This window comes from Oncorhynchus clarkii, chromosome 14 (assembly GCF_045791955.1).
Source record: "Oncorhynchus clarkii lewisi isolate Uvic-CL-2024 chromosome 14, UVic_Ocla_1.0, whole genome shotgun sequence".
In the NCBI taxonomy this organism is placed as follows: domain Eukaryota; kingdom Metazoa; phylum Chordata; class Actinopteri; order Salmoniformes; family Salmonidae; genus Oncorhynchus; species Oncorhynchus clarkii.
This window is the reverse complement of record NC_092160.1, coordinates 10021578-10036346: the sequence shown is the minus strand read 5'-3', so window position 1 is coordinate 10036346 and position 14769 is coordinate 10021578. Positions and strand designations below refer to the sequence as shown.

At 41.4% G+C, this 14769-nt stretch overlaps 2 protein-coding genes across 3 annotated transcripts in view; both read right to left on the bottom strand.

The window, feature by feature from the left end:
- The window catches only part of LOC139366239 (discs, large homolog 3 (Drosophila)), a 140907-nt gene extending 136823 nt beyond the window's left edge, over positions 1–4084 (bottom strand). Inside the window, exons 1-2 of the mRNA XM_071103503.1 lie at positions 3863–4084; positions 2967–3098 (exon numbers count right to left, since the gene is read on the bottom strand). Coding sequence (XP_070959604.1) covers positions 2967–3098; positions 3863–3878 — 148 coding nt within the window. The 5' untranslated portion in view covers positions 3879–4084. The remainder of the gene's footprint in view (positions 1–2966; positions 3099–3862) is intronic.
- A 457-nt stretch (positions 4085–4541) lies between these two features.
- LOC139365960 (glycerophosphodiester phosphodiesterase domain containing 2) lies at positions 4542–14769 on the bottom strand. Of its 2 annotated transcripts, XM_071103024.1 has the most exons (14): positions 14469–14769; positions 11061–11164; positions 10862–10955; positions 10722–10781; positions 10442–10540; positions 10010–10103; positions 9507–9652; positions 8153–8235; positions 7825–7984; positions 7445–7648; positions 7192–7340; positions 6159–6306; positions 5822–5904; positions 4542–5140 (listed from the first exon to the last, which is right to left on the bottom strand). In XM_071103024.1, exons 1-14 carry the CDS (start codon positions 14553–14555, stop codon positions 5068–5070), a joined length of 1584 nt encoding a protein of 527 aa, XP_070959125.1. In that variant the 5' UTR covers positions 14556–14769; the 3' UTR covers positions 4542–5067. The 2 variants fall into 2 exon arrangements, with proteins under 2 accessions (XP_070959125.1, XP_070959127.1); XM_071103026.1 differs by lacking the exon at positions 14469–14769 and having other exon boundaries at positions 5024–5140; positions 11052–11094.

The window sequence follows — 14769 nt, the reverse complement described above, 5'->3', positions numbered from 1 at the left end:
GTGTGATCTGAAGCTGTTTGGTTTCTTGTACATCAACTTGAGAAATCCTCAAGGGAGAACGGACAGTGCATTATAAACAACGCGCCGCATATACCGGCCAAAAAATAACACATCTGATTTTTTGGGAGGGATGTGGAGAAAAGTAAGGCGGGGCATCCGTTAAACAGTAATTCAATTTTGTCCGTCCTTAGTGGGACTATCATTTGTTTTTCAACAGGACAATGACACAACACACCTCCAGGCTGTGTAAGGGCTATTTGACCAAAGATAGTGATGGCGTGCTGATTCAGATGACCTGGCCTCCACAATCACCCAACCTCAACCCAATTGAGATGGTTGGGGATGAGTTGGACCACATAGTGAAGGAAAAGCAGCCAACAATTGCTCAGTATAAGTGGGAACTCCTTCAAGACTGTGTATTCCTCATGAAGCAGTCATCATGGCAAAGGGTGGCTACATTGGAGAATGTAAAATATACGTTGATTTGTTTAATACTTTTTTGGTTACGACATGATTCCCCGTGTTTTTTCATCATTTTGAGGTCTTCACTATTATTCGATCTCAAATCCAAAATGCTGGAGTATTGAAGCCAAATTAACTTCTTATGGTATAGGGGGCAGCATTTTCACTTTTGGATAAATAGCGTGCCCAATTTCAACTTCCTGCTACTCATGCCAAGAATATAAGATATGCATATTATTAGTAGATTTGGATAGACAACACTCAAAGTTTCAAAAACTGTTTGAATCATGTCTGTGAGTATAACAGAACTTATGTAGAAGGCAAAACCCCAAGGACTAACCGTTCAGAAATGTTTTGAGGTCTCTGTCTGTTCAAGGGTTCTCATTGGGAAACGATATTGTTTTCAGTTCTTACCGCTTCCACTGGATGTCACCAGTCTTTGTAATTTGGTTGAGGTTATTCCTTTGTGCAATGAAGAAGCACGGCCATCTTGGAAAAAGGTAACGCTGTTGAGAGTGCGCAAGACTTGAAAAGTAGCCTTTTCAAGTCTTGTTTCCTCTCGTCCTCTATTGAAAACAGGTAGACCCGTCTTCAATTTGATCGATTATTAACGTTTAAAAATACCTAAAGTTGTATTACAAAAGAAGTTTGAAATGTTTTGGCAAAGTTTACAGGCAACTTGAGATATTTTTATGTGACGTGAAATTTGGAAGCTGTTTTTTTCTGGATCAAACGCGCCAAATAAATGGACATTTTGGATATATGTGGACGGAATTAATCGAACAAAAGGACCAATTGTGATGTTTATGGGACATATTGGAGTGCCAACAAAAGAAGCTCGTCAAAGGTAAGGCATGTTTTATATTTTATTTCTGCGTTCTGTGTAGCGCCTGCAGGGTTGAAATATGCTACTCTCTTTGTTTACTGTTGTGCTATCATCAGATAATAGCTTCTTATGCTTTTGCCGAAAAGCCTTTTTAAAATCTGACATGTTGGCTGGATTGACAACGAGTGTAGCTTTAATTTAGTATCTTACATGTGTGATTTAATGAAAGTTCGATTTTATATCATTTTATTTGAATTTGCCGCATTTTCCCTGGCTTTTGGCCAAGTGGGATGCAAGCGTCCCCTATACCATAAGAAATTTCACTGTCCAAATACATACGGAGGGGAGTATGTGGTTTACAAAGCCATCTTTTGAATACTGGATATATTGACCAACTCAACTGTAAGACAGATAGAGCAACATATCTTGTATTGTCTGTGTTGTGATTAACATACTTTTCTAGTTAGACCACAGCAATAGTTTTGCTAATAGCACATTATCATCAATGTATTTGTTCAACTAGTTTGGACAGGCAGGCATCCACGTCTGGAGAGATCACTAATCAGGGTGGACAGCCTCCTCAGACTCCCCTTTTCTCTAGTCTTCAACCCTGCTCCATGGTCACCCATCCCCCATGGAGGCTCCAGAGCTCTGGGTAGAGCAGCAGTAGCGGCAAACCCACAGGCTAGCATCATTAAGGCATGGCCATGGTAATTAGAGGGGCCACTCAAGCATTGGTTAAATTGAACTCACTTGTCTCCTTTGCAGGGTAAAAAGACTGTGAAATGTAGCTTCACAGGAGCCCTTTTGGGGCCCTAACTGCTTATTAAGGTATCGTTGCAATACACTCCAGAGTTAGTTTAGGTCATTGTTCCAGTTAGGAAATGATAGATGTGGTGAGGTCAAGCACATTCATAGTATTGAAAAAGCTATTGTGGACTGGTAACATCCTCTTTTTACACCTCATACAGCAGTGTTTTGGCTGCTGTGAGTGAACCATATCTAATAATAACTCTTTCTGTGAGATGATCCTGATCAAGTTAGGATGACATCCAATAGCGCAAATAAACAACTGAAAATATGTGTAACTCTATAACAAAGTAAAGAGGTTTGAACTGAGCTGTCTGATTGCCTGTGAGAGGGCTTTTGATCAGCCCCATAGATAAGAGTACATTGTGTCATGGGCATGTTTAATAGGATTTAATAGGATACAGAAAACCTTTTGAAAGGCCTCTTTCATGGGACTTAATTGAGAAATGTTTAGGCTCAGTTTAATATACAAAATAATATAGCCTGACCCGGTTGTCTACATCCTGAAGCTTTGGCCAGAGGCAATAACAAGCCTATACCAAAAACAACTTGCGAGTCGCTAATTTTCTCATTAGAAAGATAATGAGTAGAGACATAAGTATAATAATAAAAATCTCTTGATGAGTTTTGTTACTAAATACACTAATTGATTTAGAATATAGTGATTTGAAAAATAATTTGCTTGTATTGTTGTGGGGCTGGACTGAGACTTCCCACTGGGCACACACTGGTTGAATCAACGTTGTTTCCACGTCATTTCAATATAATGACTTGAACCAACATGGAATAGACGTCTGTGCCCTGTGGGTTCATTATTCATAAAATAATAATAGTGAAAGCCTCAATATGTGTATTTTCTGTGTCTTACCTAATAGTGCATGAAAGAGTTGGCTGCCGAAGATGGTGGAGACCTTCCCCACACTGGCCTTCAGGGCCTGTTCCTCTGGACTGGTCAGACTGTCCTGGTACTGTCTCAGCAGACCCACTGCCCTCTCTGTGTCTGACAACAGGGATGCTTCAAGTTAACACCCTCACCAAGACAGTCGTTGTGATGAAATGTTAAGAAACTGATCAGATGTGATGTGCACATGACCATTTTGGTCCTTGAAACAAGTGGCAATATTATTCTACCATAGCATAAGACAAGCCTAAATGCATGCTAGGAAAAGCCTCAAATTATGGTTTATCGGGCACACTCATGTCATAGGCTATTGTACAATTGCCAGGCTCAAAGCACAAGGATAGAGTTTGTGCATAGCTGTGTCCATTGTTGAAGAGTTTCTCTAACTGTTGGTGCTGCTATGGGCAGGGAAAGGGAGTAGTAGTCTTAAGTATAGAATGCATGCGCGTGCACAGCTGTTTAACGAAGCCAGGTGGGAGGTGTAGCGTAATTAACAGCCTTGTGATGTGCCTCACTCGCTTTACTACAACTACCTACATTTTATTATGAGTAAACTAAACTACTTCCCTTACCATCGCAGTGTGAAAGTGCTCCATGCCAGTATATATGAATTCATGGAAACATACTTCCTGTTTTCATGCCTCTTCCAAAAATGTACAAGCTAACGTTAATTCATTCGATTCTGGCTTGATAGTTGGCAACAAAGTGAGAGAGAAAAAACAAAATGTTCTGCTTGTCAATACTTTTCGGCTATGACAGCGAATAAACCCAAATGTTCTAAAAACGGTATCGAATAAACGTTTTAGATAGTTTAAAACTTGTACACAAACAAAACATTTACGAAAACGTATGTAGGCACTTACCATATTTGTGGACCATGGTGTAAAGAAAAATATTCTGAGGACAACTATTCGAGGCAAGCCAAAAACTAACGAAACAAACCAGAAGAAAGATTTAATAGAGTTGATGTTTGTACCCCGTTATTCTCCCCACAATTAGGTTAATCCCGCATTTTTCAATTTTACAACCGAAACAGACACTCCCAAATTCGCACAACACTGAACTGTTACTGTAGCGGCAGCAGCTGTAATCCATTTGGCACGAGACGGGTCAACAAGTTCTGTTAAAAAGTGAAAGTGTTTCTGGGGTACCCTCGATTAATTATCTGAGAACTGTAGATGGGTATGTAGCCCATCGATGGGGATCTATAAACAGAAAATTCGTAATTAAAACATTTTTTGTTTTTTGGGGGATACTTTTGCTAGACTTAAATCATAATTATCACCATCATCATCATCGTCGAAAAATATCGCTACAATATTGTCGAAAAACACTTCCCTTTAGATCTTTTCATATAGCCAACTAAAAATATTCAATAGTTTGACACTTCGAATTTGACTGTCTCACAAAAAGTGGTTACACCTGCCATCTAGTGGTTGTAGAAGATAATTTCATATTTCCAAGCACCTTTAGTGATTGAACACATTCCAAGGTGTTACTGCATATATTTTTATGCAGAGAATTCACACAGATACAATACTCATCATAAAACGTTTATTTCATTAACACATACACGTCAAATCTGGATTGGAAAGTCTCTCCTTCAGAATGTAACCCTAAGTGCACTGGAAATAGTGCTGACATTTATCATCAACACCAATAGTTTCCAAATAAGATTAAACTTAATGTGTAGAGTGAACCAGTTATGTTATTTATTTATTTTAACAAATAAAGTGTAACACAAATATATTTTCTGTAAGAATATACTCTTTACAACTTTGTTCATAAATTCTCATGACGAATGTAAAATGTTTGCCTGGCTACCCAAACTCCTTGCATCTGGCCAACCGGTACGCCATGACCATAGATGTTAGTTTCTTCTTTGCAATGAGTCTGGATCCGAGTACCTCCATGACAATTTCTATAATGGCAAAAACATTCTAATAGTTCCCTGGATCTGATGGGTTGGGCCTGGGCCAGAGCCAGAACACACGTGGGTAAAGCTGAGGGGGGGGGGGGGGGGGGGGGGGTCTGGATCCAGGCTGTTCTGTTTCAGGCTTCAATCAAACTATTCAGAGGGTAAGAAGAGGGACAATTCTCTCTGATTCCAGCCGGAAAATCCTTTCTTTGCTTCTCTTTCCCTGCAGAGATAATCACACACAAAATAATTATTCCACTTCGTCATCTGTATCATCATCATCTGTATACCGTAAGGCGGCGCACAATTGGCCCAGCGTAGTCGGTTAGGGTTCAGCCGGGGTTGGCCGTCATTGTAAATAAGAATTTGTTCTTAACTGACTTGCCTAGTTAAATAAAAGGTTAAATAACACATTTAAAAGATTATCTTTATATGATGCCCTTGTACATCCTAGTTTATGTGACCGTAAGGACAAATGCAGCAGTTGTTATCTTTGCATGTCATTAATGCAACCACTACACTACAGATTAAATTATTTAAACCATCAAGTCAAGAATGACATGTATTACGGTAAGAGAGCGTGACATAATATATCAGTCCAACATCAAAGTTAACAATAGCAATCTTAAAGATTCATAATACAGGATACATAGATAGCAATTATCTTAGTAGTTAGTACCATACATAATTACTGTAAACATTGCTAAAAAAAAAAGGGCAATCAATTTGAATTGTTCCATATTGATTATATTGATCAATTGCAATGTCTACTAGCAAAACCCACCTGTGGCATGACTCACGAAGCATCATTTCCAAAGAATAAGAGTAAAGTGAAACAAATCAAGTAATCAAATTACATACTGTTTCCATTGTCTTTTACAAACAATGGTAGTGTTCTACTCACCTCTGTAAAATGAACAGTGTGACCATTATGAGCAATGACCCCAGGTCCACTGTGATCCATATCATTCTGTATCTATCAGGTCTCTGAAACACATACACACCTAATAGGTACATTCATATGACCCATAGATCGCGCACAAGATTAAAAATACAGCATTGAACAACAAAATGTCAAATTCAATGCTACACATAGATATCATAATATATGCTAGCTCATGTTCAAACACAACATTGACTTTGTGAGAATTACAATGTCAGGGTGGGGTGATCGGGTTGACTTTTGAAGAGGGAGAGTCTATGGAAGAGTGAAGAGGAGAGGTTTGATGTGAGTCCCTCACCATTGTCCAGTCAGGCTGGGTCATGTCCTGTAGGAGGGAGCAGGCGTTGGTGGTCACAGAGTTGGCCCCCGAGCACCACAGCAGAGAGAAGAGCCATGGTTCATTCACCACCCACAGGTTCACTGACACATTCCTGCTCCTAAGCTCCCTGGCACACGGAAACACACAAAAACACAAATTTAGTAGGTAATTCAAAGATTAGTTGAAAGAGCTCAGCTCACACAGAGCTACTTCAGCAAACATGACACTTCTCAAAGACTACGGTCACGTCCTGACCATAGAAAGCCTTTATTTTCTAATGGTAGAGTAGGTCAGGGCATGACTAGGGGTTTACTCTAGTTTATATTTTCTATGTGGGGTTCTAGTTCGTTTTTTCTATGTTGGTGTTTTAGTATGATTCCAATTAGAGGCCGCTGGCTATCGTTGTCTCTAATTGGGATCATACTTAAGTAGCATTTTTCCCACCTGTGTGTTATGGGATATTGTTTTGAGTTGGTGCACAGAGCATTCTCTGTAGTCACGGTTCGTTGTTAGTTTGTTTATTATTTTTTGTGTTTATTTAGTTTCACCTAATTTGAATGATAATGTGGAACTCAACATTCGCTGCGCCTTGGTCCGACATTTATTACAACGAATGTGACAACTACAGACAGGAGTGATCAATCATAACATGTCATACTATTAAAGCACACATCATGTCTGTTCAGACAACACTTTGCCATCATCTTCGTTTCACTAAACCAACAGAAACTATCATCCCATGGGAAAGTTTCACTACTGGGCTCTCAGCCATTAAAAAACACACCTGGGTGAAAACATGATAGGAGTCTCATTCTTCACCGAAGCAGCGTGTGTCTCCATCTACAACAATGCCAGTTCTTTGTCTCAGCACACCAACACTTTTCATTGTGACACTATTGTTTGCCCTCCAGCAGTCAGTCAGCACAGGAAGAGTAGAATGTGGTTCTGGTATTAAGGTTTATTTGTCTACAGCTCTGAGAAAAGCAAGGGCGCTTTGAAGGAGGCTACTCACCAAATCTCTGTGGCACTCAAAGCACTGTATTTGACATTCAGATGGTCTCCTCTGTCAAGGTCCATATCAGACACATCGTTGTAGACCTGTATGAACCCTGGTGCGACCTCCCTCACATCTACCCTGTGTTTGGGGGGAAGCCAGAGGATCTAGAGAGAGAAACGACAAAAAAACACTGTCATACAACTGTAATAAGACTAACTACACAGGACAGGAATGATAAAGCAGTGATACTGATAGACATTCTACTCACCAGGTCTTGGGGGATACCAGATTTGAGGATGGTGTTCACGGTGTCGATAGTGTCATTGTTGTCATCATTTTTTAGGTCAAAGATGACAGAGGTGTTGTGAGTCTTGGCTAGGTCCAGCAACTGCAGAAGGGAGGGAACACTCTGGTTCCCAGCTATCTTCTTCTCCTGCTCTGAGAGCTGGGAGACTGAGCAGAACGGATCCGTCTGAAAGGAAGACATCCATAGTATGGATGTCATTATGTCAATGAGTTGGTAGAGTTCAAATCATAATCAAAATGTAAAGGATCTACAGTATATAAGGAATTTTCAAGTAAACCTTCTGAAATGATTTCCAACTACAACATACAAGGGAGGCTTGTGAAATTGGATATCACCCTTACCTTCAGGAACCAATCACCAGCGTTTAATTCCTGTAGCTCCTCCCAGGTGAGGTTTGTGCTGTGGTTGAAGTCTTTCCCAGGGAACTTATGTAGAACATCTGTAGTCCTCCTCAGGAAATGGCTCCCGTGGTCATGCATCAGGTAAGGAACTCTGTCCTTACTGGGTAAGGAAGAAATGTCAATAAACTGTGTCTCAAAAAAACGCTGTATAAATCCCACGTGTTATTATTATTAAACTGAAAACAATTTCAAACAGCAGTGCACGTTTGATCCTTCACAACTCTGCAACGTCTATGTAAAGAGGAAGCAGCCTTAGTCCCCCGGGTACCTGAGCTGCACGTCCGTCTCAAAGGCGATCACGTGGCACCCCACACTCCTCCTGAACGACATCAGGGTGTTCTCTGGGGTCAGCTGAACACAGAGAGAGGACAGATGTGTGAGAAACACTGTGTGCTAAATACAGATGACAGTTCAGCTGAGTGGGCCTATGGTGGAGATAGTAGAGAAGAGTGGAGCAACATAATAGGGGCAGAGCAACATGCCATGTGGGGCCCTCAACATGACTGGACAGCAATGTTCCCTCAAAAAAAATTCAGCACTGAGCAAATTTCAGGTCTGCTGAACCGCAAACTTGAACTTTGTACAACTTCCGGCGCGCTTTACGGTGAACACTGAGGCTGTACCCACTTTAACTTACAGTTTTAACAGTGGCCAAGTAGGCTACTGTGGCTATTTGATCATAATGTCGGCCTACCAGAGCAGCCTACCATAACAAATTATGAAGAAAAATGCTTCCCATAACATTTTAACATGGAAATAGCTGTTCTATCATTCAGCCTACAGTAGCAGCCAATGTGTGGTGTGCAATGCCTATACATTCCATGAGACTTTTGGAAAGAAAAACATGCAGGCTTGACATCAAACTGTTTATCCACTTGTTCTTCATACCATCATTACAGAGAATCAGACAAATTATGCTACACTCTGCCTATTGACTACTTAGCTTATTCAAGACTGTCTCAAAATACAATGTCTACTGAAATAGAATCCTACTCCAATGCACTCTTTCTACAAGAAAATATCTTGCAGTTAGTTTTGCATACTAAATCGTGCATAGTTCGTTGTGTTTCGGTATGTTACATTGAAATTGGCGAATGTTGGGTTGATTTGATCACAATTCCCACAGTAGAGCGAAACGTTGATAGTGTTAACTAAAGGGGTTAACTGTAGAAAGTTGAGCAAAGTTCAATCTCGTGCTTCTTTGTGCAGGCTCACATTTCTTCTGCACGGCAGTCGGATGGAGTTTAGAGGGAATGTCGAGTTCAAGCCCTCTGATATACTGGCAAGTTATGGAAATAGGGGGATATGTGCTAAGTGCAATGTAAACACTAATCCTAAAGTCATTTGGTTATACTGTATCTACACTATATTATGATTTATCCGTTAGCCTACTGAATCATAAGGCAGGATTATGGAATTTATGACAACAGTAAAATGTTAACACATAAGCCATTTTGGGATGATGGTCTTGTAGCTATGTAATAAAGCCTTATCCACTGTATGAGAAAGGTAGTCAATCAACTTTCGGTACTTTGGGTTTTCCAGCTTAGACCTTTAATATTGAGGCAATGTAACTAATGTAGGGTATGAGAAATAGACTTGAGCAGGATGCACTTCCTCACCATTGGTGCTCCGCGATGACCAATGAGGGCAGGTTTAGGGGGCAGCTGTTTCTCCTCCACCAGACAAGGGGATTGGATGAGGAGGGGGCTGAGGAAGATTGCCACTGACACGCCAGCAAACACTACCATGATGAGGATCTTAGAGGCTGGGGACACAAACAGACACAGGTTAACAAATGAAACCTTCATACTTGAACTATTGTTGTGAATAGAGAAAGGCAAGGAAAGAAGACGCTGCATTTAGTCAACTGAATTAGTTCATCCAGCTGGTATAATCATTCATTTTACATTACATTTACGCTTTAGTCATTTAGCAGACGTTCTTATCCAGAGCGATTTACATGAGCAATTAGGGTTAAGTGCCGCCCAGTTCTCACAGAACTCTATTCTATTGAACTAATATATCTGTATATGGGTGTGTAGGCTACTGTATGTCTCATATTATTGATGTCATGGTGAGTGTTTGTGTATTTCTATTGGAGGAGTTCGGTATCAGCACTGACCTATTCTGCGGGTCCTTTGGAAACACTGGAACACCAGGCAGCTTACCAAGGTCAGGGCTCCAACCCCTCCCATCTGTAGGAATGGAGCCGTGGCCTGAGGGAGATCAATGTTACATACAAAAGATCTGACCCCAAACACATTTATTATTTAACCTTTATTTAACTAGGCAAGTCAGTAAAGAACAAATGACGGCCTAGGAATAGTGGGTTAACTGCCTTGTTCAGGGGCAGAACGACCGATTTTTACCTTGTCAGCTCGGGGATTTGATCGAGCAACCTTTCGGTTACTGGCCCAACGCTCTAACCACTAGGCTACCTGCCGCCCCAAAAACTGCTTCACATCTCACTATAGCTCTAACATTCTCACCGCCACACACACACACACACACACACACGACGGTTCCATGCTGCAATACTTTAGCCTTACTATACCTGTAGTGACAGGAGAACAGTGTGCCACTCTTTTTTCCACTGTAGGCTTATTCCAGTGGTGCCCAGGGCGATGAAGACCACACCTAAAAACAGGAACAACTGTGCAGAGCAAACCACAAGACAGCACAATGCAATCAATACAGATCATACCTAGGTTAGTTAATATTGTTAATCATCTATGCTATTATCATTCATGTTATGCAACCTAGCAATATAGCTGGATACTTCTTGTAACATGGGCAGAGGGAAACATTCCAGGAACACATAATATTCCTAATACCTTGTGTAGACAGTGTAAGTCCAAAGGCTCTTTCAAGGCAAGTTGGACCAGTGCAAAGACCTGCAATTAAACAGCCATTACAACACAGCTAATGTAAACTACATAAATACATTGATAGGTATGTGAATTGTCTTCCTGACCAGTAGCAGGATGCAGTAGATGGTCAGTACGGCAGCGATAACGATCAGCACCATGAACCAGTTCACCCACAGTTTAAGAATGGAAAAGGCCTTCCTGGTAGGGGACAAAAGAGGGTAGAAGATCACAGGGTCTGTCAACGTGTGTGTGTGTGTGTGTGTGTGTGTGCGTGCGTGTCTGAAGCTATATTACCAAGCTCACCAGTTGACATCCTCACGGTCATTGAAAGCCATCAGACAGACGTACATCCAGAAGAGAGTGAGCAGGGACACAGCGGTAAGGACCGACAACCAGCAGCAGGAACACTATAGCAAGGAGAGTGTTCAAGTTTTTACTCACTTTGGAAGAACTCATTGATTACTAAACTTGTTTGTCAGGAAAACACTTATCTTCCAGGATACAATTAAAAGTGTGTGTCCAGGTTGTTTCGACAGTCAGAAACTGTACGCAGAACTTAATCCAATTAATTTGATTTATCTCCGGGGTACAGGTGAAAATAATCATATACTGTGCATTCGGAAAGTATTCAGACCCATTGACTTTTTCCATATTTTGCTACGTTACAGCCTTATTCTAAAATTGATACAATTGTTTTTTCCGTCATCAATCTACACACCCATAATGACAGAGCAAAAACAGGATTTTAGAAATCTTTGCACATTTATATAAAATAAAATAAACTGAAATATCACATTTACATAAGTACTCAGACCCTTTACTCAGTACTTTGTTGAAGCACCTTTGGCAGAGATTACATCCTAAATTCTTCTTGGGTAGGACGCTACAAGCTCGGCACACCCGTATTTCAGCATTCTTCTCTGCTGGTCATCTCAAGCTGTGTTGGATGGGGAGCGTCACTGCAAAGCTACTTTCAGGTCTGTCCAGAGCTTTTCGAATGGGTTCAAGGCTGGGCTCTGGCTGGGCCACTCAAGGACATTCAGAGACTTGTCCCAAAGCAACTCCTACGTTGTCTGTGTGCTTAGAGTCATTGTCCTGCTGAAAGATGAACCTTCACCCCAGTATGAGGTCCTGAGTGCTCTAGAGCAGGTTTTCATCAAGGATCTCTCTGTACTTTGCTCAGTTCATCTTTCCCCCAATCCTGCCAAGTCCCTGCCACTGAAAAACATCCCCACAGCATGATGCTGCCACCACCATGCTTCACTGTAGGGATGGTGCCATGTTTCCTCCAGACATGACGCTTGGCATTCAGGCCAAAGAGTTCAATCTTGGTTTCATCAGCCAGAGAATTTTGTTTCTCATAGTCTGAGAGTCCGTTAGGTGCCTTTTGGGAAACTCCAAGCGGGCTGTCATCTGCCTTTTACTGAGGATTGGCTTCCGTCTGGCCATTCTACCATAAATGGCTGATTGGTGGAGTGCTGCAGAGATGGTTGTCCTTCTGGAAGGTACACCCATCTCCACAGAGGAACTTTGGAGCTCTGTCAGAGTGACCATCGGGTTCTTGGTGACCTCCCTGACCAAGGCCCTTCTTCCCCGATTGCTCAGTTTGGCCAGGCGGCCAGCTCTAGGAAGAGTCTTGGTGGTTCTAAACTTGTTCCATTTAAGAATGATGGAGGCCACTGTGTTCTTGGGGACGTTCAATGCTGCAGAAATGTTTTGGTACCCTTCCCCTGATCTGTTTCGACACAATCCTGTCTCAGAGCTCTACGGATAATTCCTTTTACCTCATGGCAATTCCCTCAATCTCATTTTCTCTGACATGCACTGTCAACTGTGGGACCTTATAGACAGGTGTGTGCCTTGCCAAATCATGTCCAATCAATTGAGTTTACCACAGTGGACTACAATCGAGTTGTAGAAACATCTCAAGGATGATCAATGTAAACAGGATGCACCTGAGCTCAATTTCAAGTCTCTTAGCAAGGGGTCTGAATAAGTAAATAAGGTATATCTGTCTTTTTTATTTTTAATACATTTTTGCTTTGTCATTATGGGGTATTGTGTGTAGATTGATGAGGAAATGTTTTTATTTAATCAATTTTAGAACAAGGCTGTAATTTAACAAAATGTGGAAAAAGGGAAGGGGTCTGAATACTTTCCGAATGCAAATGTAATGTGTTAAAAAAATTAATTGTCTGAAATACCTGATTCACATAAGTATTCAGACCCTTTGCTATGAGACTCGACATTCCCCAGAGGGCACAGGACCTCAGACTGGGGCAAAGGTTCACCTTCCAACAGGACAACGACCCTAAGCACACAGCCGAGACAGCGCAGGAGAGGATTAAGGACAAGTCTCTGAATGTCCTTGAGTGGCCCAGCCATAGCCTGGACTTGAACCGGATCAAACATCTCTGACGCTCCCCATCCAACCTGACAGAGCTTGAGAGGATCTGCAGAGAAGAATGGGAGAAACTCCCCAAAAACAGGTGTGCGAAGCTTGAAGAGTCATACCCAAGAAGACTCAAGGCTGTAATCGCTGCCAAAGGTTGTTCTACTGAATAAAGTGTCTGAATACTTATGGCAATGTGATATTTCAGTTTTTAATTTTTAATACATTGGCAAAACTTTCTAAAAACCTGTTTTTGCTTTGTCATTATGGGGTATTGTGTGTAGGTTAATGATGGGGGGGGGGGGGGGGGGTGATTTAATAAATTTTAGAATAAGGCTGTAACGTAACAAAATATGGTCAAAGTCAAGGGGTCTGAATTCTTTCAGAATGCACTGTATATATAACCCCTAGCTATGGTTTAGAAGTACATCTTCATTGAGTTTTCTTGTGTGGCTGGTCGACCCAAAAAGTGTGTTTTTGTGTTTGTGAATGTGTGAGTGTGTGTTTATGTACACTGTATATGTGGTATTTCTAAGGGGCTCAGCTTCCTCTGGGATGTTTGAGTCATGAGACCCTCCAACGCCTCTTCATGTTTGGTTTCACCTGCTGTTCCATTCCACCACACTTAGGGGGAATCAATACAGTCATCAAACACACCAGCATCCACCATTCAACCAACCTCAATTAAGCCGAACAGAAACCCCCCTCCCCTTGGACACTAATGGTTTGTCCCCTTTGTAATCCTGTCCCAGATCACCTTTTACCCAGCCTGTGAGTTCAGTTCAGCAATTAGTCCTAGCACATATTCACATGCTCTAATATGTACCACAATCTCCCTCCTCCCAATTATCCTGCTCTTATTTACACAACAGCTCTGAATTAATGCCTCTCCAATAACATCCATCCACATCTCACATGCCTAGGAATAGAGGCTTCCGATTATACACCCACAGTGAGTTTATAAAGGGGAAACATCCTCATGTATCCACTGAATGCTGTCCAATGGAATGTAAGTGACTGCTGTTGCTGGATGGTGATGACGATGAGGATGACGTAGGTGATGACATAGATGATGATGATGATGATGATGATTAACATTACAACACATACCAAAGCCATTTTAACATTTACATGTAGGCCTGACTCACCTGGGAGAAGTCACTAAAACAACTACATGGAATTACAGTATATAAACCAAAGTTGAGGATAATGATGGTAATGTATGAGAAGTTAGTACCAAAAATGTTAATCATCTTAATGTATGTTCTATAGCTATATTCTACACAAAAATCTAAATCTGGGTCCACAACAGTACTCACTTTTCGTTTCCTCTCACTGGGCTGCCTCCAGTTGCAGCTATACATTACCATGCAGCATTTTCGGCCACAGCTGTCCTCAGACATCATCACCTCCTCTCTTCATTTACTATCAACTATTAGGATATCCTGTCCAGAGGAGTGTGGATCCTGTCGGTCCTGTTGTGTAGTTATTTGATCCTCTCAGCCTTGAGGGGCTGGATAGAGTGGTGGATGGACAACACTCCTGGAGAACACCTTGTCTGGCAGCTCTGTATGTGAGGAGGGGCTCTGCTCCGCAGTGGACTGACTCACCACTCTAAAC

Bases quoted from the DNA above. Each gene is read 5' to 3' on its own strand.
- LOC139365960 (XM_071103024.1), bottom strand. From the start codon at position 14,555: ATGATGTCTGAGGACAGCTGTGGCCGAAAATGCTGCATGGTAATGTAT. The intron at 9,653-10,009 runs GTCAGTGCTGAT...TTGTGTCCCCAG, and splicing joins CCAAAGGACCCGCAGAATAG to CCTCTAAGATCCTCATCATG. The intron at 6,307-7,191 runs GTGAGTAGCCTC...TCCGTGTGCCAG, and splicing joins TTGAGTGCCACAGAGATTTG to GGAGCTTAGGAGCAGGAATG.